The sequence below is a fragment of the Cyphomyrmex costatus genome, unplaced genomic scaffold (genome assembly GCF_001594065.2).
Source record: "Cyphomyrmex costatus isolate MS0001 unplaced genomic scaffold, Ccosl1.0 scaffold33, whole genome shotgun sequence".
NCBI classification, from domain to species: domain Eukaryota; kingdom Metazoa; phylum Arthropoda; class Insecta; order Hymenoptera; family Formicidae; genus Cyphomyrmex; species Cyphomyrmex costatus.
Genome location: NW_017277450.1, coordinates 976,835 through 999,634, shown reverse-complemented (window position 1 = coordinate 999,634; position 22,800 = coordinate 976,835). Strand labels below are relative to the sequence as shown.

The following is a 22,800-nucleotide window of genomic DNA, read 5'->3' as shown; positions in this document are numbered from 1 at the left end:
AAAAATCCCAGGATACAAAGTCGATTTTGAAAAAATCAGTCGTGACACAAAGGGTTAACCGTGGGATATCACGACAATCTGCCAGGCTACACATTATAATCATAAGTTTCGACAGTGGCAATTGTATTTGACTGGCGTTTGGGAAAAATGATAATAAATATTTGATTGAAAAAAAGAAATATCTTCCAGCTGCAGTCGAATCTGATCTTTCCGCAAATCATGGAGTCTATGTTGCTGTAAAATTACAAGGACGATTCTTGCATCTCTTAATTACAGGAGGAGATTGAATTAACGACACCACAATTATAAAAGTAAAAATGTGAGAATTTTAGTGTATTACATTACTTACAGAAGGAAATCTTATGTAGAATACGTAGCACACCTGTATAGCGTTGTTAATGTCACTATTTACAGTTACGTTTTATCCGAAATCTCGAAACAACTGCGAATAACTGTCATTTTTTTTTTTCTTTCACTTAGATTTTAAATATCGTAAAGAGATTTAATTTTTCGTTTGTAATAGAGTACGAATAATACAAAATGCTAATCGGAAGTATTCTCCACATCATTGACATTTGCAAATTATATTTTACGTTATTTTTCAGAGAGTTTGGCTCTTAAATTAGGAATATGACAAAATGTATTTTTCCTTAAGCTGTATGAGACCAGACCTGACGACAACACAATTTTCTACGTGATACATTTTCCATACTTGCTACATTATAATTTATGCGAAACTAATATAAGAAGAGTTTTCTCTTTTCATTTCCTTCAGAATTATTGAAAAATTATGTAACTTCGTCCAACAAAACTTGGTACAAAATCGGTTCTGATGCTTGTGAGATATGTACAGATTTCTCAGGTATTATCAAAATACAATAAAGTTACATTTACAGATGTGACTGGAAATTGTACAAATAGCTCTCGAAGTATACATATAAATATTACACTAGCGGTATACATCAATATGTTTTCAATGGTGCTTTGCCAGAAACATAATTCATTAACACCACCCCTTACAGAAATTTAATACTAGAAAGTAGTGATTGATTATTTATTTCGAGTATTAAAAACATTCCCAGTCAGCGAAATATCAGCAACTTCAATCAAAATATTCAGCAAATTGACATCAATTGCATTAAGTCTGTATTTTGTTGCTAAAGCTTGCTAAAATTATCAGCAAAAACCAAGCAAAGCTTTTAATCAGTTTGATTGGTTCTTATTGTCAATTTACTGTCAGATTATCAACAAATTTTGTACAATTTTATCAACAATTTATTCTCATATTTTGTTCTATACCTGTTATCAATTTGCTAATATTCATTGAATGTAACAGAATTTACATCAAATTTGATACTTTTTATCAACAAAATTTGTTGATAAAAAATAAACATTTAACAAAATTAGTTTTTAACAGATTTGGCTGACTGGAACTGTTTAATAATTTTAAAATAAGTAACTTCTAATATTAAATTGACCAGTATGAGATTTCTGTAAGACACAAAGTTTCGTTTTGAGACTTAATCAACGCGAGTTTCGTTCTTTTTTTTTTGTACTCCGACTTGATCGCGATTGAATAATTCTCAACACTTCGTTGATTCCTAAACAGACGGAAGTTCCTCCATCTTGCAATTCCAGCTATATTGAAAAATTTCGCTAAAGACTAATAAATAAGAAACGCATTCATCTTCTTGAGCTTTTTAAGCACTGGAGACATCTTGTCCTTGGAGACATCGGTGCTCGAACAATTCAAGAAGACGAATCGGCGAGTCAATCCGGCCGTTTCGCGTTTACGGGACGGTATGCGGCAATCTGTACACTACACATGATATTTTACAGATGGCAAAATCCAGTATGAACGGAATTATATAAATGGAAACATTCTCCCCGAGTATAGCCAGATATTTCCAGCTAAGATCGGAGAATACTTCGGTTTATACAATTTGTACACACACTCAGTCGACTTGGTGACGATTCGAATCTCTCCAAACATCTTTTATGTTTGTACACGAGATTACCCGTTCTCCACGTTACCCTCGTAAAAGGACTCGCATTTCTCAAGTAGACGAAGAACCGGAATAATGTTATAGGGGAACAGATTCTTGGACACCAACCGATCAATAGATAGTCGTAGTCTTATCAGTATAGTCATGGTGTTATCTAGTTCACGGCCGCAGCACCTGACGAATTCAATCCAATTACGCTTAATATATTTGAGAAATCGCAAGAGATACAACAGAAAGCAAGTCTCGTTGCTGACAAGAAGATCCAGCAGAATGCTCGGATCGTGCGACACACCTTGGATGAATTGCACAAAAGTCAATGTAGGGCTGAGCATCTGGCCTAGATCATTCTGTGGTGGACCTCGATAGAATAAGCCCACCGCAACATCCAGGCAGCAAACCATACCCTCAATGAGAAAATCATCCTGGTCATGAAACATCCGGACGACCCATTGCGACAGTGGCATCTCTGGATGGAAGGGCATCAACGCCTTTACGCACTGATCCAGTTGACGAAGTACCTCGCGGATACTCCTCTCGATCACCGCCATATCTTCGTCGAGATCCTCGACTTCAGAACCGAGGGATGAGTCACTGGAATCGCTGCGCGTCTCCCGTACTGTCACGGCGACGCTTTTCAGCACTAACAGCACCATTTTCTGCAGCAGAGGACGATCACCCTCGCTGGTGCCACCACCAAACCTGCCAGAACCATGACGGTACGGCAACGCGTCGAGTAGACGCCAATCCTTGACGGCGCGCACGATCAGGTGCGCTAAGGAGCATGGCTCGTCCGGTAGTACATCTTGTAATGCCAGAGTGCTACCATAGCACAGTACCTCGTTAAAGAGTCTAAGCAAATGTCGCCAAATTACGCCTGGCACGTTGGCATTCAATAATACCACGAGATTGTTTAGCTGCGAGTAAAACGTCTTGGTGTCGATGACAGAAAGATTGGCTTTGACCGAGATGATCGTCTCCCATAAATGCAGGAACGTGATGACAACAGACGCGTGTTGCGGTGTGTACGCCCCGAGAATGTCATTGAACTTGGACACAAGAATGGTCCACTTAGACTCGAGAGCCTTCACACACATCGCTTTGACCGTTGTACTATCAAAGTCGGTGATGACAAACGTGTTGCAACCGGGTGGTGGCACATATGTATCTCCATCCTCTGGATGTATACTACAGTCTTTATGCTCGACCACTCTCTTGACAACATCCAAAGTGAACAGCATCTGGTTGGGCGAGTGTGTATTAACTAGGAACTGCATGAGTTTCTCCAGCCAGGCGGTCTCTACATTGTCTCTCGTAACAATGAAGAATGATGCAAGCACGCGACTCGCTGCATACGACACGAACTTGTTGGTCGTGTAAGACAGATCGATAATCTGATCGACGATGCCGTGCTCGTTCCGCGCAACTGCGTCGCAGACGTCTGCCACTCGTTTGCACATAACATTTTTCGTGTTTTGCTTGATGGCAAGGTCGAACAGTAGCTGCAGGGCGCTAAGATATTCCAAGATTTGAACCGTGTCCCAGTCAGACAGAACGGCATAACGGATGCTACCGTCAGCTTCTTCCACTGTGAAGGTGGTGAACGGCTTGCGCAAACTGCTTTCCGGCATATTGCATAAGCATCGAGCAAGTAGATTTCTCTGCAATTCCTCGATGTCGGTGAGCAAGTTTTTGCTGCCCGCGCTAACCTCGATGCGCTGCTTCTTCTTAACTGGCTCCTCCATTACGTTGATTGGAGGACAACAGCGACACGGTGCACCATCAACTCTTGTCAAGCTAGCTTTTTTATGCAAGTGATGCCACAAAGAGAGGAGCATCCGAGTACCAAGTCAATTGTATTCTGTGTCAGTCCATTGTAGTCAGCCATTGTAAGTCAGCTGATATGCAGGCCCAACGGGAATGCCTGTTACAAATAGAATAAAAATTTATTACTTCAACTTGTATGTCAAGATAGGACTTAGTTTACGGTGAAATTTACAGTGACTGCATTCAGTAAAAAAAAAGTAGCTTTGCAATTGTCGTAAAATTCTTTGATATGATTGATTATACATTTAGATCCAGTAAGTAACTAAGACCAATCGTATTAAGGAATTTTGCAACAGTTGCAAAACTGCTGTTTTTTCTGCTGAACGTAGCCAATTTCTTCAACTTACATGACAAAATTCACTGTCTAGTGCAAAGTCTACAGTTTACATTGAACGCACTATAGATTTCTACTACTGGCAAATTTTGAAACACAGTCCAAATATTACTATTATGTAAATTCTAGATCTATACTTATTTTTTATATTTCATAGGACTCTTACGAAGAAAGTCATACAAACGCTTGAATAAGATTGACGTTCTAAACAGAAAAATAAAATAATTAAGATTTATTACCTGCACCTGCAGTATTACCAAATGATTATACACTTTGACACATTAATTCTTTCAAATCAACATCTTTCTGTCTTTTTATGCAATTTATCTGCTTTATTATTGGCCCTGTGAGCTTAAAAACGTTACGCGCATTCCTTTGTACGAACGCCAAGTCACCTTAGATACTAGCAACACGGCAGAAGCATGGTAGACGATGACTGACGTGTAACACCAGAAGCCAGTAGGCAACAAGCCAACTTACACCATTATAAATTCCCACCGCATTATCCTCGCCGCGAGAGGGGACTGCTTCTCGACTCCTAGAAGACGTCGCGAACGGTAACTGGATATCCTTCGGCAACGTGCTCGACAACGCTGAACTCGCGATTTCCCGAGATCCAGGAATTCCCTCGTTCCAAGACAAGAGAGGGGTCTTCAATGGCAGATCGCGCGCGCAACGGAACTAACTTAGCATACCGGGTCGACGACGGCGATGTTCCGCTGTCGGTGGGCGACGTGTTTGGCGCACCCCCTCGAGGGTTCCGATCACACACGGGGATCCGCGGCGTCGCGTCGCTTCGCGTCTCGTTCACCTCTCCCCGTCCCCGTCCTCGTCGCGCGTCGAGTTGGACACAGGTTGGCCGACGATCCCCGTTCCGGCGCACGAGACGCGCCGTACGTTACGCGGGGGGGTACGCGATTAAACTGGGGGGGGGGGGGGGGGGGCCAACGCACGGGATCCCTCGCGGACTAGGAAGTGACACCCACGGAGCACACAGCGCTCGCACGACACAGCGGCCACACTCGCTCTGTTGCCACGTATACGATGTGCTACCGACGGCGACGGCGGCGGCGAGAAATGACACGGGGACTCGCGTGATCGACAAACGGTCGAACGGTGCACGACGGTTGACGGCGGGGGCGCGTACCGTGTCCTATGTCGGGCGGCGAAACGTCGTGGCCGCGGCCGCGTCGCACGTACGTATTCCGGTCCGTTGGCGTGCCTCTACGGCCGGGCATCGTGCGGAGCCGCGTAACACGGTAGCAGTCCGTCGCGCATTCCATAACGTACTGAGGGGGCGGTACGCGGTGCTGCCGCGCGGCCAATTGCCGGCGGACGCGCACGCCGTTGCGTATGATGATCCACGGGCGCGAAATACGCCGTTTATCGCTGATAAAAGTCGCCCGTAACGAAATGCCGTGCGATAAATAAGCGCGCGATCATCGGCAACTCAGCATCGATCGGCACGCCCCCGCCCGGCCGTCCAACGTTAGCGCCATGGCGGGCGATTTGAATCGGTTCCAAGACGTCCTTTTCTCGGGGAAAAAACATTTCTTTTCTGTCAAACAGAAATACGCTTTTATGTAACTTTAAATAAAATAGATATATTGTACTAGAATACACTTTTAGAACTTCAAATAAAATAGATGTACATACGTTCTTGATATTTGATTAAAACGAGAAAGAAAGTTCTCCAGTGCACTCTACACTGAGAAAAAAATATTTTGAACAAATATTTGTTTGATATTTATTTATAATGAATAAATATTTACTGAATAAATGATCGTTAAATCAAATGAATGGTTCTTGTGTACCAAATAAATATATACATTTAGTAAATATTTAGCAAATATTATTCAAAAAACTACATTCCTCTCAGTGTAGTTCAGAAAAAAAAAGAACAGGCTCAATCTTGTGAAAAGTTCACATCATTTTGTAATTGTATCGCATGCTCAGATATTTAATATTTAAATAACTCACGGAGTTGCAATATTTAATATTTAAATATTTTAAATATTTAAGAATTAAAAAGAGAGAACTTGAAAAGAATTAAATATTTAAGAATTTAAAAGCGTTTATTGTACGCCAAATTTTCTTCGATAACAAATTTTAAATGGTTATTCGAACATAAACGTTCCTCGCGTTCCGTGCGCGCGCATCTCGGAAATGGGAGTAACGCGCGTTTCCCTTTGCGCTTCCGTCCCTCGATCGTTCAGTCACCCGGCGTCATCATCCGGTCGAATTGACTCGAAGGTGCTCGAAGCTCGAAACCACTCGCGAGCCTCGAAGCAGTCCACCTCCACAGATGAGTCGGATCGGAGCAGTTAAAACGGAAAATGGCGTCCTCGAAAAGCCAACGGTGGATGGTAGACTCGGGCATTCTGCGTAAAAAGAATAGCGACGAGGAACCGCAGGAGCTGTTGGTGTTTGGATATAGCTGCAAATTATTTCGCGATGATGACAAGGCGAAAATGATTGATCAGGGAAAGCATTTGATACCATGGATGGGCGATAACACGTTGAGGATAGACAGGTCCGTTTCTCTAACCTAGACAAATTTCTCATCTAGGATATTTGTTCTCATGCCATAAATGACCACGCACCGTTACGTTTCCCCGACGACGAAACGTAACGAAAAAAAAAGTAACGACTGACCTCGACCGCAAAACAAACCGACCACCAAATTCGAAAACAAAAATAAACCAAAACCAAGTACTGCATTTAGAAGCGAAAAAGCGAGGTCCCCCTTCTCATCGTTAATCTCTGGATAAGCAAACTGGAGACTGTTTAAGGCTTCCGCAGGTGTTCTCTCGGCTGTGAAAAACGCGCAGTGTGGCAGCGCGATTTACGCGCTCTGCACGGGTGCTGTGGTGAGACGTGACGCTTATGGCTGGCCGCCTGTGCAGCAGCAAGGTGAGACACGGCGTTGAGAGACAAATGGGCAAAGGCTGACGGTTGTAGGTATTTATACAACCGCTCAGCACGGTATGTATTCGCACATTAGATTCGGGCTTTGCCTTGAGAGACGCGCAACAGGATATTGTTACTTATACTCGCAAGCTTACAGTTATGAATTTCTTTGACAGTCTATAATACGCACATGCGTGTATGTTCAATTGCGTTCCACTTTGTACTCGCAGCGCTTGTGAGTATTATTTGTCCTTGTTTAATACTTGATAAACAAGAATGAAAAGCTTCCATGAGCGTTCCAAGTGTTAAGTGAAACGCATCCTAATTTACAATAGACTGAATCACATCCATGTTTCGTTATATCAATCTTTAACACGTATATGTAACAAGATATAATAGATCTCTACATCCTAGTATCTGTATGCTAAATTTAAAATTAAATGTAATTAAGTCTAACATCGTAATTTAGTAATGATAATCGTGTTACTTGGAATAGAATTATATATATATATATATATGTAAAATATTTGTCCATATTATTGTAGTATATTGATATTTCGAAAAAGCAGAGATAAAAACGTTACTCGAGGCATCCTTTATAGCTCTGTTCTATTTCAGAGAAATCGCTTTGGTGGGATTTACTGCTTGACTTAACATTTCCAGATGCTGTGATCAACTATATATGAAAACAATTAAAACGATATCATCTTCTTCCTCTAACAGATGTATTGTATGTGTATAGGTACGATGGACGAGGGGCACTGGCTGACTTACGGATTCACGAGCCACCACCAGGTGGTTTTGATCAACGGACGATATTTACCGAGGAAGAACTGAAAGTAGAGCAACTCTGTGATGAAGAGCGGTATCGGTCCATCTACAACAATGATGCTGAAGAATCCATGTATCATGGTAATTTTTTTTTTTCAAGAACGTTTTAATTATGTTTCTTGAATGTCACAAAAGTTTAATTCCAAATTTACATTGTAGAAGAAGAGATAAAGAGATTGCATCAAGCATTGGATTCTGAATCTTCGTACAATCAAGTAGGATATAATTACAATGAAGATGAAAATGGTCATAAAGCTTCTAGCGAGGATTCTCAGAGCCCGAAACAATCGGAGGGTTCGCAAGAGGAAGATCAGGCATTTGTGCCACCGCCTGAACTGGAAATTCCCGAAGGAATGATCCTGGTAAGATGTCACTTTGCATTAACTTTTTTATAAGTATTAAATAATATGATTATATAATATATTGACTTCGTGAATGTTTAGCCGGAAACACAAAAACTGAATGCCATTATAATGAAAACAGCGCTGTTTATAAGTCAACACGGAAGCCAATTGGAAATCCTCATAAAGACGAAACAGGCAAACAATCCACAATTCGCGTTCCTATCGATAGACGAGCCGCTCCATCAATATTACAAATATGTCCTCGATGCTATCAAGAGTGGAAAATATAATCCTGAAAAACAACCTGAGAAAGAAGAATCCGGTATGCATATCATTTTCTATAACAAGCAATGTCTTATAGTAATTATATTGAAGTTGAGTTGAAGTAATTGAAGCAACATAAAGCAGGATTTGATTACCCACACCTACTTTGATTCTACTTAATTTTTTCTTACCGTAAGTATTGCCATAAATTTTTGTTAATACTCTAATTGGTAACCTATCATAATCCATCTTGATGATCTTGAGATGTGCATGAGTCTTATTGTTTTCCTTTCTTTCAAGAACCCGAGGAAGAATCTGACGATGATGACGAATCGTATCTGCATCCAAGTCTCGCATCATCGCTTACCAAGATTGAAGCGGTATGTTTTGCACGGTATATTATTTTGTACGTTATACATTAATCTGTTCTTAAAAATGCATAAGCGGTCTCTGCACTCTCATGCTGAAAAACTTTATGTTCGGGATAGTTCAAAGTATGAAGATATCTAGCTAAACTACATTATTTTTAAGAATGGCAATCTCGAAATTCACACGGATCACACAGTAGGATGAAATATTATTAATACTCTCCAACACTAATTTATATGTAAAATATTTCTGCTTCCAGGACTGATTTTGGTATGCATTTGATCTATTCTTGTACATTTTTATTTATTCATTTATTGCACCATTTAAAATAAAAATTTTCCTTGACAATCCTTTTCCGTACGCGTTCAATATATAAATGATAGTAAAAAAATTCAACAAATACATTTAATATTTTTTCATTTATCATTTTATCACTGATTAATAAAGAAATAATATAATAAACAAAATTTAAATATAGTTAATATAAGTTCCGTAACTCTTAACAATTGTAACTATAGGATTACAGTTATTAAGAATTATAGAATAGGTTTCTAAATTTGCAAGTACAATATACATAATAATTATTATTATTAAAATTGCTCACTATTTATAAATTGCAATTGTATGTTAAAAGCTTTTTTTTTAAATAATTTCCTCATATCTTTTTAAATTATCTAAAATTTATATTCGTAGATATAACGTAAATATGTAATAACAGATGCATTATATTTCTAATTGTACTTTAACGGATATCATATATTAAATATATAAATTTAAAATAGACTAAAAAAATACATATAGAACTATTATAAGAGAATTCTTTCCGTTTATAGGCACCTAGTATACCGAGCATACAGTATAAGCCATCAGCGGATTGCGCATATTCTATGCTCGTGAACAAGATTACGGGGAAACCACCACCATCTAAGACACCACAGGGGTTAGATGTGGCGATGCAGTCAATGTCGTCTGCAGGATATCACTCGATGTCACCACAGGTAGAATTCTAACATCATGTTAATAGTAGGATAATTCAAAGTATGAACATTTTAATGTTATTTTTATTATATTACAACTTTTTCAGGGTTATTCTTATACCACGCCCATGCAGTACTCACATGGTCCAGTTATATATGGGTCAAATGGACAAATGCAATCACCTTCACAACTTGCCATGCCAATTACATTAAACGATACTGCCACATCGCAAACCGCATCGCCCAAGGAGACACCCACCCCGTTGGTACCGTATGGGATACCTGCGCAAAAACCATTAAGCCGACCGTCCTTTATCGTACCACCAGCAGATGTTCAGATCATCATTGACAAAATGGCGAGTTATGTAGCGAAGAACGGGCGCGATTTCGAAACGATCGTGAAGAACAAAGGGGATCCTCGATTCAATTTCTTGGAGCTGTCCCATCAGTATCATGGTTATTACGCGCACAAGTTAACTGTGAACGAGGGTGCTATAAATCCGAAAGTGTTGACGGAGGAACAATTATTGCAAAAACAGGAACCACAGGAGGAAAAGCAGAAAAAACTGGAGGAACTGCAGAAGAAGCAACAGCGAATGGAGGAAGTTCAGAAGCGAGTGAAAATGATACAAGCAAAGAAGAAGAACGGCGGTGATTCGAAAATGAAACAGAGCTCAGGATCTGCGAAGCAAATTACCACTGTATCATTCTCCATCAAAAAGCCGAAAGATGGGGAAAGCACGGTAATCGAGAAGAGGAACGCCTTACCATTGGAGGAGAGCGATGAAGAGATGCAGAGCGACAAAAAGGATGCTAACTCCAAACCCGGTTCGCCTGAAGATAGCACAGTCGATCCGAGTTTTTCGATTGCCATTGGAGACAAAGATCTACCGAAATCAGAAAAGAAACTGAAGAGCGATGACAAAGAGTTGGTGGACTTGACGGACGATATTCTCGAGGATTGTCAGAAGGAGATCAGGCAGAAACAAGCACAAGAAGACAGGATCAAAGATAAGCTGGCAGCGGCTGCACGAGATAAATTACTTTCCAAAGAACGACAGTTGCAACTCGAAAGAAAAAAGAGAGCTGCTATATTTCTCAGCAACATCCAGACACCAACACTTAAGACCGGTTCTACCACGGTAAATCCGAATTCTCGAAAGGACGATTCGGACGAAGTACACTCTGTGCCTTCACCATCTCTGGAGGACAATAAAGACAAATCTTCACAAGATACCAAAACGTGCACTAATTCTTTAATGGATCGATTGAAAAGCGCAGACTTGAGTGGCAAAAGGTCGCGACAACGCTCAAGGAGTCGGAGTGGAAGTCGCACAGACAGGCACAAATTGCACAAGAAACACAAGAAAAAGAAAAGTTCTCATCGAAGGTAATTGAAATTATTTAATTGTAACATTGAGTACATATGTGAATAAAGCAGTATGAAGTTTAAAATTCTATTATGTCTATTTAAAGAAATACAGAAAATAAAATAATATAAGCATCTAAGAAATATATAAAATATTAATTAATAAGAGGTTGAGTCATCATTTGCTTTTAATACCCATTTTATCCTTGGTGAAATAAAGTCACATAATGTTTAAATAATTATCAATGGTATTCTCTTAGTAGATCATGTTTCAATTATATAAATATAGATGGAAGAAATTTGTTTTTTACTCTATTTTCTAAAATAGTTGTATCTTTGAGAACTTCAATACCTTTCTTGCAATTGCGTGATTTAAATATTCGAATCATTTTATCTTGAAGAGCAGAATGAGAAAAAGATTTCCTCCTTCAATATCTTTTAAGCAATTAGAAAATATTCTGCTACAGGAATGTTGTATATAGCATTGCTTGTAGTGATTGCTACACTATTCAAACTGTATAATATCTTATAATATACTATAATATGTATCTTCTAACAAGGATAAAATCTTTATTAAAGACAAATAACAAATCAACCTTTTCTTTATAAAACGAATCTATTTTCTAGATATTCACATTATTTTATCTGTCCCCCTTGTATATATGCTCATTGTAATTACATTATATTATTTACTAATAGTTTAATTTTACCTTTAATGTGCATTCTTTCGAAATTATTTATTGCTAAACATATAGTCTCACTTGTAGTTTTGCTTTTAAAACATCGCTTTTTAATTTGCACTATTATTATAATTATGAAGTTCACGTTTACTTCCAGCAATTACGACAGTTCAAGTTCCTCTCGCTCGCACAGATCTAAGAAGAGCAAGAAGTCATCCTCGCGGCATAGATCACGCTCACGCAGTCCCTCGCACAGACACCGATACAATTCACGGCGGCGGGAGAGTAACACAAGCTACTCGGACTCCAGCTCGCCTTGATGATCGTATCTTCGCTTGATTTAAATAAGTTTACGTAAAAAATGTATATACGTACATACATCCAACTTATTATAAATAACGTCTATCATAATCGCGTATTGTAACAGCGACAAATTTGATACCACTTTTGTCATGAAGAAATATGAAGAATTTACTCTTTAATCTTTCAAGGTGTTTGCAGTATACCTTTTGCGCCTCTTACATATATTTTCCATTACTCATTCATCCGATTATATCATTTTTCGAAGTCGCTTATTTATTTACTGCTCAACTGTTTACCGATTTTCCTATTCCTGAATTTCCTTCAACTATTTATATGTATATGAGTTATCGCCATCGTGATCCATTGCTAATGCAATGTTTCATGAATCTTGCCATTCAATTCATTAGGATAGCGATTATGTAACTTTTTCCCTAGGACAGAAATGTAAAAAGTGAAAATTGTTTGTGTGTATATACATATATACATACACATGTGTGTATAAATACATATATACATCAAAAGTTTCACGTTTCTGCTATAAAGAAAAAGTTACATGATCGTTACCCAGGGTGAGGAACGCATTGATACTGTATCGTGAATGACAAGGTTCATGAATCGTTGGCATTAACAATGAATCATGACAATAACCCGTAAACCCTTTGACACTTCTGAAGAAAATACCCGCAAAAGCCTTAAAAGTATTATTCATGTATAAAAGGGAAAGTTTGGAGAAATGGAATGGATAAGAAATTTAATTATGCACATATTTAATTTTTTACATAATATGACGTAAATATACTAAAATTTCTTTCTCTTTTCTTTATTTTTCTAAGCCGATTTTTAGCACTCTATAAAAGAATTATATATTAGTTGAAAATTAGAGTTGAAAATGATATGTGAAAGGTAAATTAGTTTTTAAATGTACAAAATATTATTTAAAGTTTAATATGTTTGAAAAAATATTTGTGTTTACGATGAATTACAGTAATTTCGATAATATATATAACGATCATACGGTTTTCTGTGAGAGTCATATAAAGCTGGCGATATTATGCAATATCAAAGGTTATCGAATTGTATATTTCCACGCTTGGCGCAAATTGTAAATATTGTACTATATTTTGCATTCGTGAAATACTAATGTTATATCATTTTCTCATCATCCTGTCATCGCATTTTCACGCGGCGGCTGAATCCTTAGAGATCTTTACGCACCACGCGCAACCCATAAACGCGTGGCAATTGAATCCATTTGTCGTGGAATGGTAACAATTCTATTATATATTTGACATCATTCGCACGTCGGTTGCGCCAAGTGTCAACCGAGCATCATGGCAACACGGTTAAACGAACTATTTATATACGTCACTATTATCAGTGTTACAAAAATTGTTGATCTATGAGTAGACACAATTTAGATATTTATTTTTAGATTTATTTGCTATTATCGGCATTCATTTGTTTCATTGTTTTATATTGTTCTGTGTTTTTTGATAAATAAAAAAAGAAACTCACCTCTTTTTTAGTTTGAAACCACTGCTGTTAAAAATTATCAGGTATTCTAAAACGCTTTCTTATTCGTCGCATATTTATTTAACTTGTTTTTTAGTTTAGAATATTATTATTAAAATATCGTATTATATATTGTTAGACTATTTCGTGTTATCGCAAAATTCGCTGTTTTTTATGATTGGACGAATCTTTGGACGCAAATATGAACAAGACATTCATTCAAGACATTGAAAGCAAATCTCTAAAATAAAGAAATTGCGGTCGTAAATTATTTTTCAAAGCGCTCATAGAATCGCGTCATCATTTCTTTCATTATAAAGAACGTCATTCACGACTGACGATAAATGATATCTTTTTACATCTGTTTTGGTTCAATTTCTATAATTATCGCGATAATTACCGTATTTTGATTTTAACGTAACGACATTCGCTTATCTAAGAAATTAAGTCTGACTTGAACTGCTTGAGCTGCATTGGAAATTTCACGAGAATCTGAAAGCGTTCTTAGATACTTGAATAATTTTATCGCATGGCGCGTTAAATGCAGATCACGCAGGACTGACTTGTACGGCGCAATAATTTGCATATTTAATAATCGTGGGGATTTGATATTTTGATAGATAAAATTTTGCAATAATTTATTTTTTAACAGTAATTTTATCGCATTATTAAACGCAAGTCATACGCTGCACCGATTTGTACGACGCGAATTTTTACGTAAATTGCAATGATGTGGTATCAGATAAAAATTTACAATAATTTATTTCGTTTGCTATACTCATGTTTACAATAGTTTGGAATTACGGAATATGGAGAGGGAAGGGTGCGATAGACAGCGGCGATGTGATTTGACATTTGTGCTTGTGACTACCACCACCATCGTCGGCCCATCAAGCGATACGGGGATCAAGGGTGAACTGTCTTCGACTTTATAAGTTAACTCGCAGTTCTACACAGGGTAAGATCGACAGCAGTTGCATTTCCACTAGTAACCACACAGTAACGAAATGTCCGTCACGACAGCTGTAAGTTGCTACTTGTTATTAACGAAATAGACATATATCTCGATTTTGTTCCTAAAATTTCGGAATTCAAGATTTAATAACACTGCGAGAAATAAGACTATTTTTCCAGAAATTTTATTATTTTATAAATTATTCCTCAATTTGTGTGTAAATTTAACAGGTGATACTTATACAGTTGATCAAATTGTTACATATATGTATTATTTTTGACATTTAATTAACAACTTTATTGTGTCTTTCTGAATTTATTTTTTATGCAATTTACATGAAAAATTCTTTAATTTAGTGGAAATTATTGTTAAATATATAGAACTTTTTAATGAAATACGTGATTAAAATATTATGCAGATACATTGTGAATTTTATTCTTTTTTTGTATAGAATTTTTTCTACGGATATCATAAAATTACGTGTGAAATTTGCTTCATAATTCGTGTCTCAAGATATATCTTGTGTAATTAGAAAAAGAGATTAATAATTCAGTATTACACAATATATATCAGTACTGATTGCGTCATAAATTTGCGTTATAAATCCTCTTTTGTACACGGAGAAAATTTTATATTATTTTATATATAAGCTATCTCTCTTAATCTAACAAAGTCAATAATCAAATTAAATTCATCAATTTTTTTAGCCGGATAAAGAAATCATCTGGTTAACATTTTGTAGCCGTTTGTTCCGTTTCGTTAATAAATATAATAAATTGTATGCAATAACATAAAACTAAATGACATACTATAAACTTTTTTCTATTTTGCGTATTTTTTTATCTGTGTTATATTTTTGTATCTATATGTATTTTATCTATATGTACATTTTTATTTTTTTACCTATGTTACATTTTTGTATCTATATATGTATTTTATCTATATGTACATTTTTTTCTTTATTATAACGTAAACGGAAGAAATCTATAAAAATTAAAAACAAAATATAGAAATCATATATATAAGATATGTATACGAGATTATATTCTAGAACTTTTGTATATTTAACTGTTTTTTTATTTACATTTTATTTAAAATTGTTGACATCTTATTTAAAATTGTTGATATCTCTCTTTACTTAATCCTTTTTATTTCCTATTTTTTGTTCTGCGTAGTTTGAAATAAATAGGTTTAAAATTGAACAATTATTACTATTAAAAGGTATCCGCCCGTTCGTGTTCGTGAGTCACCACCTGCAATTACAAAGTTTATGGCACACAAAAAATGTGACATTAAGACGTAAGCAACAAGCGAATCACTTAATTAAAGACGTAAGGCAATAACATAAGCAGTAGCAAATCCAAAATGTTGATTTGCTTTTACTGCAGCTTATGTCTTACTGCCTTTTTATGCCATAAACTTTTAATAATCACACGTGTGATGACTCAAGGATAAGCAGTCGTTTAACCGTAATCTATAATTGACTAGTTTTAAAATAATCTATAATTAGCTGCTTTTTAGACGTTTATATTTAAAAAACTATATTATTTGGAAAAACAACACATTTTTAACTTATTTTTTGAGAACTTTTTTGCTAAAGTATTTTCATTTACCGATTTCGGAACATCTTGTATTGTATATACAATAACAAATATTTCGCGCAATCATGTGCTAATTTCTTCGTGTTACAATTTTTGCAGTGGAAAAAAACTCGTACGAAATACGTGATGACTGCAATTTTCTAAGTAGAAGTAATTTATTAATAGGAAATAATTGAAGAGAAGATTTCATTATATATGGATAATTAAATAATTTTTTAACAGAAACAACTCCGTAGTTTTACTACGATGCTGGATCCATCAGAGCAGCTTCGGCCTGAACCAATATACGCCGGAAAGCTGCAAAGTGAATTCCGTAATTTCGATGAAGACTCTGAGGATCCTATCAAGGAACGCGTTCGCAGAACTTACGAACTAATGCACACCAATCAAACCGTCGAGTTCGTGAAATGTTAGTTAAAACGCAGATTATAAATCCCAATTATGTTGTTACGTTTCATTTACTTTCGTAACCTTTAAATGGATAAATTTGTTTAGATAAGATGGATAATAGATTAGTAAATGAAAGTTTTCCAATTTTTTTGTATGTATTTGTATTGTTCCAAATATAGTTAGAAAAACGACGAAGATAGAAATAGCAGAATCTCTGGTTTTTTTGTAGCTCGCATGAGAGATTGGCTCCGGTTTAATAAATTCAAAATGTCAGTGAAAGACGCCCTGCTCAAACTAAACGATCTCTTGGATGAAAGCGACCCGGACACGAGCATGCCAAATATTGTTCACGCGTTCCAAACTGCAGAATCCATCAGAGAGGAACATCCGGATAAAAGCTGGTTCCATCTTACCGGTTTAATTCACGATCTTGGCAAAGTGAGACAAGATATAAAACTCTATAAAAATATATTATAATAATTAACTTTAATACAATTTTTACTTAAAATATTAAAAATATATATAATATTTTGCTATAAATATTTTTAAAAGAAGATTCTAGGGAAATCATGGCCTCAGGGAAATAGTAATAGTTAAGTAATAATAAAAGAATAATGTTTGAAGGAAAATGGAATGAAAAGAGAAAACAAAGAGATAATAGGTCTTAGAAATTAAAGAAATAATGAACTGTCTTCAGAAGGATGGGAAAATGCTATTTAAAAAATATTTAATTAATACTTTTTTAATATAACAATTTAAATAATAATATAATATTTTATCTTTTCATATTTGACCTTTAAAAAATTTTATTTAGAGCGCGCTAATAGCAACCCCTTCTGTAACAAATTTTTGAATTCGCCAATATATAAGAAATATATCGTATTGCAGGTGATGGCATTTCACGGAGAGCCCCAGTGGGCGGTGGTCGGTGACACATTCCCTGTCGGTTGTGCATGGGGTGATTCTATTGTCTACAGAACGACGAGCTTTGATAATAATCCCGACGGCAAAGATTCTCGTTACAAGTACGTCCCAACTAATTACTATAGTTTTTCGCTTGATAACGAAATTTCATTATTTACAAAAGTTATTATTTTTATCTATATATATATATATATATAAAATAAAATCTGATGTATACAGAACATATTGTTCAAAGTGTTACTCGTAATATATTTACGAGAGTAAGGGAAATACGTCATTTATATAAACGCAGAGTGTTCCAAGAAAAATTCTAATGCCAAGCACTGATCGTAAATTTATAAAATTTTTTATAAAACGGCAAAGCGTAAAGACAATTAGAATATTTAAACTAAACAGTTGTAAAAATTTTGCGCTATATATCGGAAATATTTATGTTGCAGTACAAAATACGGTATGTACAAACCTAAGTGTGGAATAACCAATCTGATGATGTCATGGGGCCATGACGAGTACTTATACCGCTTACTCGTGCACAATAAGAGTAAATTACCGAAGGAAGCTTTAGCTATGATCCGTTATCACTCCTTTTACCCTTGGCACGCTGGTGGTGACTACATGCACTTCTGCACTTCAGAAGATTTCGATATGCTGAAATGGGTGATGGAATTTAAGTAAGTAGATATCATATCATATCAGTAGCTACCATATACATTTTAATTGCAATAAAATATAAGGAAGATAAAGATTGCGGAAGTTAAAAGTATAAATAAAATAAAATTACTGATTCTGTTAAATTACAGATTATAATTTATTATATCAGATTATTATAAAATGTAATAAAAATTATCTAATGATAAAATTCAAATATAAATTGCATTAAATTACACTGTAATTTAATCTTTTTTTCTAGACCACAAACGGAACAAAGTGATTCCTTTCGTATTATATATAATTTTTTTGTCGTTGAAAACGAATTCGTAAATAAAATTGCTTTATCACGTCACGTTTTTAGATATTTTAACTTAAAAGTACTAAAAAAAAATGTCATTTTTGATACCTTTAGGTTCAATTTTCTCAAAAACCTAACGTGGTCCATTTTATTTACGGACTCGTTTCAACGACAAAAGATCTATGAAAATTACTTAGTTCCATTCGTGGTCTAAAATCCGTATCGGACAGTATTATTAGACTTGGAAAGATATTATTAGTGCGATTAATTTGATGCAAAAAATGTTACAGTAAATTTGATCTTTATACCAAGAGTAACGCCATCCCGGACATTGAAAAATTATGGCCTTACTACGAGAAATTGATTGACGAATACATTCCTGGTGTGATCGAGTGGTGATTCTAGTACATATGTTTGTATTTTTAATAGCGATTATTTATGCAAACAAAATGAATTTACTTTATTCTTAGACATATGTGTATATATAAACATTTTATCATTTTAATAAGATATAATCTATATGACATGTATAAAAATATATATACATATATAATACGTATATGTAAATATATATATAACAATATGATTTACAATAACATATAAATATACATATATAACATATTTACATATATATAATATTATTTATATCGATACCTATCTAAAATTACATTCCTCTATATAAGTATAATTCACACGAACTCAGAAATAGTATTTGAAAGAGAATTTGACATCTGCATGACAAACTATTGCTGGTCGACTAATACATTCTTCCGCGATTTCCGCACGCGGTTCGCGGACCGGCCGGTGCTTACGCACGTTCCGAAAATTCGCGCGCGGCTTTTCGAGCGCATAAAATTGATTAGGATTACCCGCTGCTCGGTGCGATAATAAAGCGATTGTCCCGATTAGATGAGTAATCCGCCCGTTAAATGGTATGCGCGAAGGGGAACTTGACTCATGCGGACCGGCCGATACGTCGAATGAAGAATTTGTTCTCTAGGAACTGGTTCGTTCATATTTAGCACTATATATATATATATATATATTTACTCAAGGCAAATCGCATGTAAGGTCATGCTGAGAATCGTGATCCTCCGTAATAGTACAAATTTATTTCAAGAATAATTAATTCCATCTGAGAATAACATTTTTTTATCTCTTTTACTAACTGTTTAATATAAGACAAGGTAAAGGACATATAAGAGTCAATACAACTGATTTTGTATATAAATTTTTAAGTCTATATAATGCGAATATATAACAATAAGATTGATGGAAACATAAATTTATTAAAATATGTTTGTGATAAGGCTCAATAAATTTAAAAATAATGAAAAAGAAAAAGGGCTACATACGAGCCAAAAAATTCGTTAAAATATACAATTGTTAGTAAATAAAAATTGTCATTTGGTTAAAATTACGTAGTTTAATTAGAAACAAGACATAGACAATAGACGTTTCGACCTCTGTTAGGTCATTATCAATGTTACAAAAAAAATGATCGCAGATTGTTAAACAAAACAATGATGTATGTAATTATAAAATTAAAAATATAAAAATTATATATAATAATAAGTGTATAATCTCATTCGCATGGCTGACATTATATTAATTTCGGTACAATAGTAAGAGTCCTTTGTAAATCGTCTAGTTATAGTGTCTAATTATAGTTTCTTATAAAATTGTATCAAAGTATTATACAATTTATAAAATGTAAATAACAAAAAATGTAAGATGAAGTTGACAGTATGACAAACCAACAGTAACCGAGAAAGAAGTCTAAACGAAAATAATCATTTGCACTGTCATATCAAACTCTGTTTAAAATAAATAATGAAAAGGTTCTATATGTATAAAACAATACATATATAAGAAGGGCAAAGAGCCAAGTAAATCTATTGAACAATATTCAATTATTTAAAATTTAATAAAACGCTTTAATAGATCTTTAAAAATTACAAATTGACAGACCTTTCGACTCCGATCGGGTCATTTTCAATGTTACAATAAATAGAATTAAAATGAATAGTGAACGCATTCTTCTTCTGATATAAAGTATTCGGTATAGCTTAAGTCATATGTTGAAATAATAAGTATAAATTGATCCTTGTTAAAAATACAAAAAACAACAAGTCCATGATTAAAATTATTTGAAGTCAATTAATATAAAACTGTGTAAGATATTTTACGATTATCAGAATACGTTTTCTTTGTGTTGTCAAAAAAGAGGTAATGCAAACTCTGTTTATTATTGGTATATAAGCTTTGTGTAGGTGATATAGTTAGCGACACGAACGGCGGGCATTCCCGCGCGCTGTTACATTACTAGGAATGCGAATACGATAGAAGCTGAACTTTCGGCACACGTAGCCGTCTGCTAGACATGTAGAGTGCACCTAGGAAGTTTTCAATAAACCGGACAATATACTGCACCACGGTCCCGATAAACTGGCAGCGTTCCGTGCCGTTATAATGGAGTGCAGCCTCTTTATCGCGTGGTTACGCGACAGTAACATCTCGTCTTGCAGTTATATTTTCGCGGTATCTCTACCTTCGCGTTGCATCCGCAAGTTTTCAGATTGTACCCGCAGCATGGAGAAACCAGGACAATAACGTAGAAAAGCATATTTAGAAAATGCGTTGAAGACACTTGAAAGTCAAATTCGCACTAAAGGAACTTAAAATTTTATTACAAGATCTTAATTTTAAAAGGAGAATGAGAAATATTTCAATCTGTTTTTTTTTTATAGATTGTTAAAATTTATGAAACTAAAAATTGTTATTATCTGATGAAGGAGAACACAAGTCTTATTAAGGACACCACTGCAATTATTATAGGTAATTCTTATAAACATCTTTATATCGTTCTGATCATTACATCCTTTTGAATTTATGTGAGATGACCTTTATGGATGAATATTCATGTTTAAAGAAGTAGCTAACGCTCTTTAACCTTTCGTAAAAGTTACAAATAATTAATCCAGCGGTTCTCTCCCTGCTTCTTCTCTCTCTTTTTCTTTCTGTCTTATATTTGCGCACGATAGGCTTGTTAACGAGCGGATTGATCGATTGTTTTGTACGGGATAATTGTCGGTTGTGCTTAACAAGCGAATGTGCGCACAAGGCGCATATAAGGTAGAACGCAAAACGTATACCTTCTAATCTCATTGTTTCGCAATTACGCGGTCGCCGATCTCACCGACGCGTTTGGCACGCACACGACGCGCTGGATTTTATCCATCTTGACGTCCGCACGCCTCTCAGGCCACAAATTAGTCTCTAATTAATTCACGTCAGAGGAAATTGATCGCGACAAATCTCCGTCTGCAGACGATAGATATTCATGAATCGGCCGGACGCGTGATCCATGACTTCGATCGAAAGAGAATTTTTAGAGGGATTTTCCTTATCAAAAGAGAATGTAATATGTAACTGTTACGTCCAACGTAACCGTTGTCACGTTTTAGTGCATAAAAAGTTTTAACGTATTTTTCCCTAAACCTTCTTAATAAACCTTGTTTTCTGCCATTACTTTATTACTTTCATAAATTTCCTTTCCTTTTTGTCCTTTTATTTACCTTTCAATTTAATCCTTTTGAATATTTCCCTTTTAAAAACTTCTTTTAAATATTCAGATTTACGATGTTTTAGAATTATGGGCAAAAAAAGGGGAATATCTCTAACGAACTTATTTTATGACTCTCCTTTAACGGACTCTTCAGTCATCTTCACCTTCTCCAGTTAATAATATATATTTACAAACATATTTATAAAATAATAATATATTTAATATTATATTTATTAATACTGTACTTATAAATATAACTCAAACAATTGAAATAAATTTATGAAGTTTAGAGTAAAAGTTTTGACTCTAGATTTGAGTTTTTCTCAGTGAAATCAAATAAAAATTACTGAGCCAACTACTTACAAAAATATTATTATCAACAGCCGCAGAGACTCATATAGACATCTTACTTACATTTGATTCATTCTTGTTGGGCTACATAATTATTTTTATTTTTATTAAACTAAAGAGTTTATTTTTCTCGACATGTTGTCTATCGCGCGACGGAAATGGGAGGAAGGAAGTTAGATATTTCGCCGTGAAAGAAATTTTTGCCGCTCACGTTTCTCTCGATGTGTAATAATGCGAGGTCAAGTCGAATCCCCCGTACCTCGCGGTTGCGTTCTTGCGATCTCGCATGTAAACGATCCCTCGGTCGTACGTGATCGAGAATTTGAAAGGCCGTTATTG

At 35.4% G+C, this 22,800-nt stretch overlaps 3 protein-coding genes across 3 annotated transcripts; 2 read left to right on the top strand and 1 right to left on the bottom strand.

Moving 5' to 3' along the window:
- Positions 1-1,795: 1,795 nt before the first annotated feature.
- Positions 1,796-3,763, bottom strand: lin (protein lines homolog). The gene is made up of 2 exons (XM_018542338.1): positions 1,954-3,763; positions 1,796-1,819 (listed from the first exon to the last, which is right to left on the bottom strand). The coding sequence occupies exon 1, from the start codon at positions 3,746-3,748 to the stop codon at positions 2,015-2,017; it is 1,734 nt and encodes a 577-aa protein (XP_018397840.1). The 5' UTR covers positions 3,749-3,763; the 3' UTR covers positions 1,796-1,819; positions 1,954-2,014.
- A 2,706-nt stretch (positions 3,764-6,469) lies between these two features.
- On the top strand, positions 6,470-12,364 carry su(w[a]) (suppressor of white-apricot). The gene is made up of 8 exons (XM_018542363.1): positions 6,470-6,697; positions 7,817-7,986; positions 8,065-8,267; positions 8,349-8,571; positions 8,814-8,893; positions 9,716-9,880; positions 9,967-11,249; positions 12,066-12,364. Exons 1-8 carry the CDS (start codon positions 6,501-6,503, stop codon positions 12,226-12,228), a joined length of 2,484 nt encoding a protein of 827 aa, XP_018397865.1. The 5' UTR covers positions 6,470-6,500; the 3' UTR covers positions 12,229-12,364.
- Positions 12,365-14,681: 2,317 nt separating this feature from the next.
- On the top strand, positions 14,682-19,006 carry Miox (Myo-inositol oxygenase). Its single transcript, XM_018542364.1, has 6 exons — positions 14,682-14,748; positions 16,502-16,688; positions 16,899-17,107; positions 17,558-17,694; positions 18,034-18,264; positions 18,833-19,006. The coding sequence occupies exons 1-6, from the start codon at positions 14,731-14,733 to the stop codon at positions 18,939-18,941; spliced, it is 891 nt and encodes a 296-aa protein (XP_018397866.1). The 5' UTR covers positions 14,682-14,730; the 3' UTR covers positions 18,942-19,006.
- Positions 19,007-22,800: the final 3,794 nt, after the last annotated feature.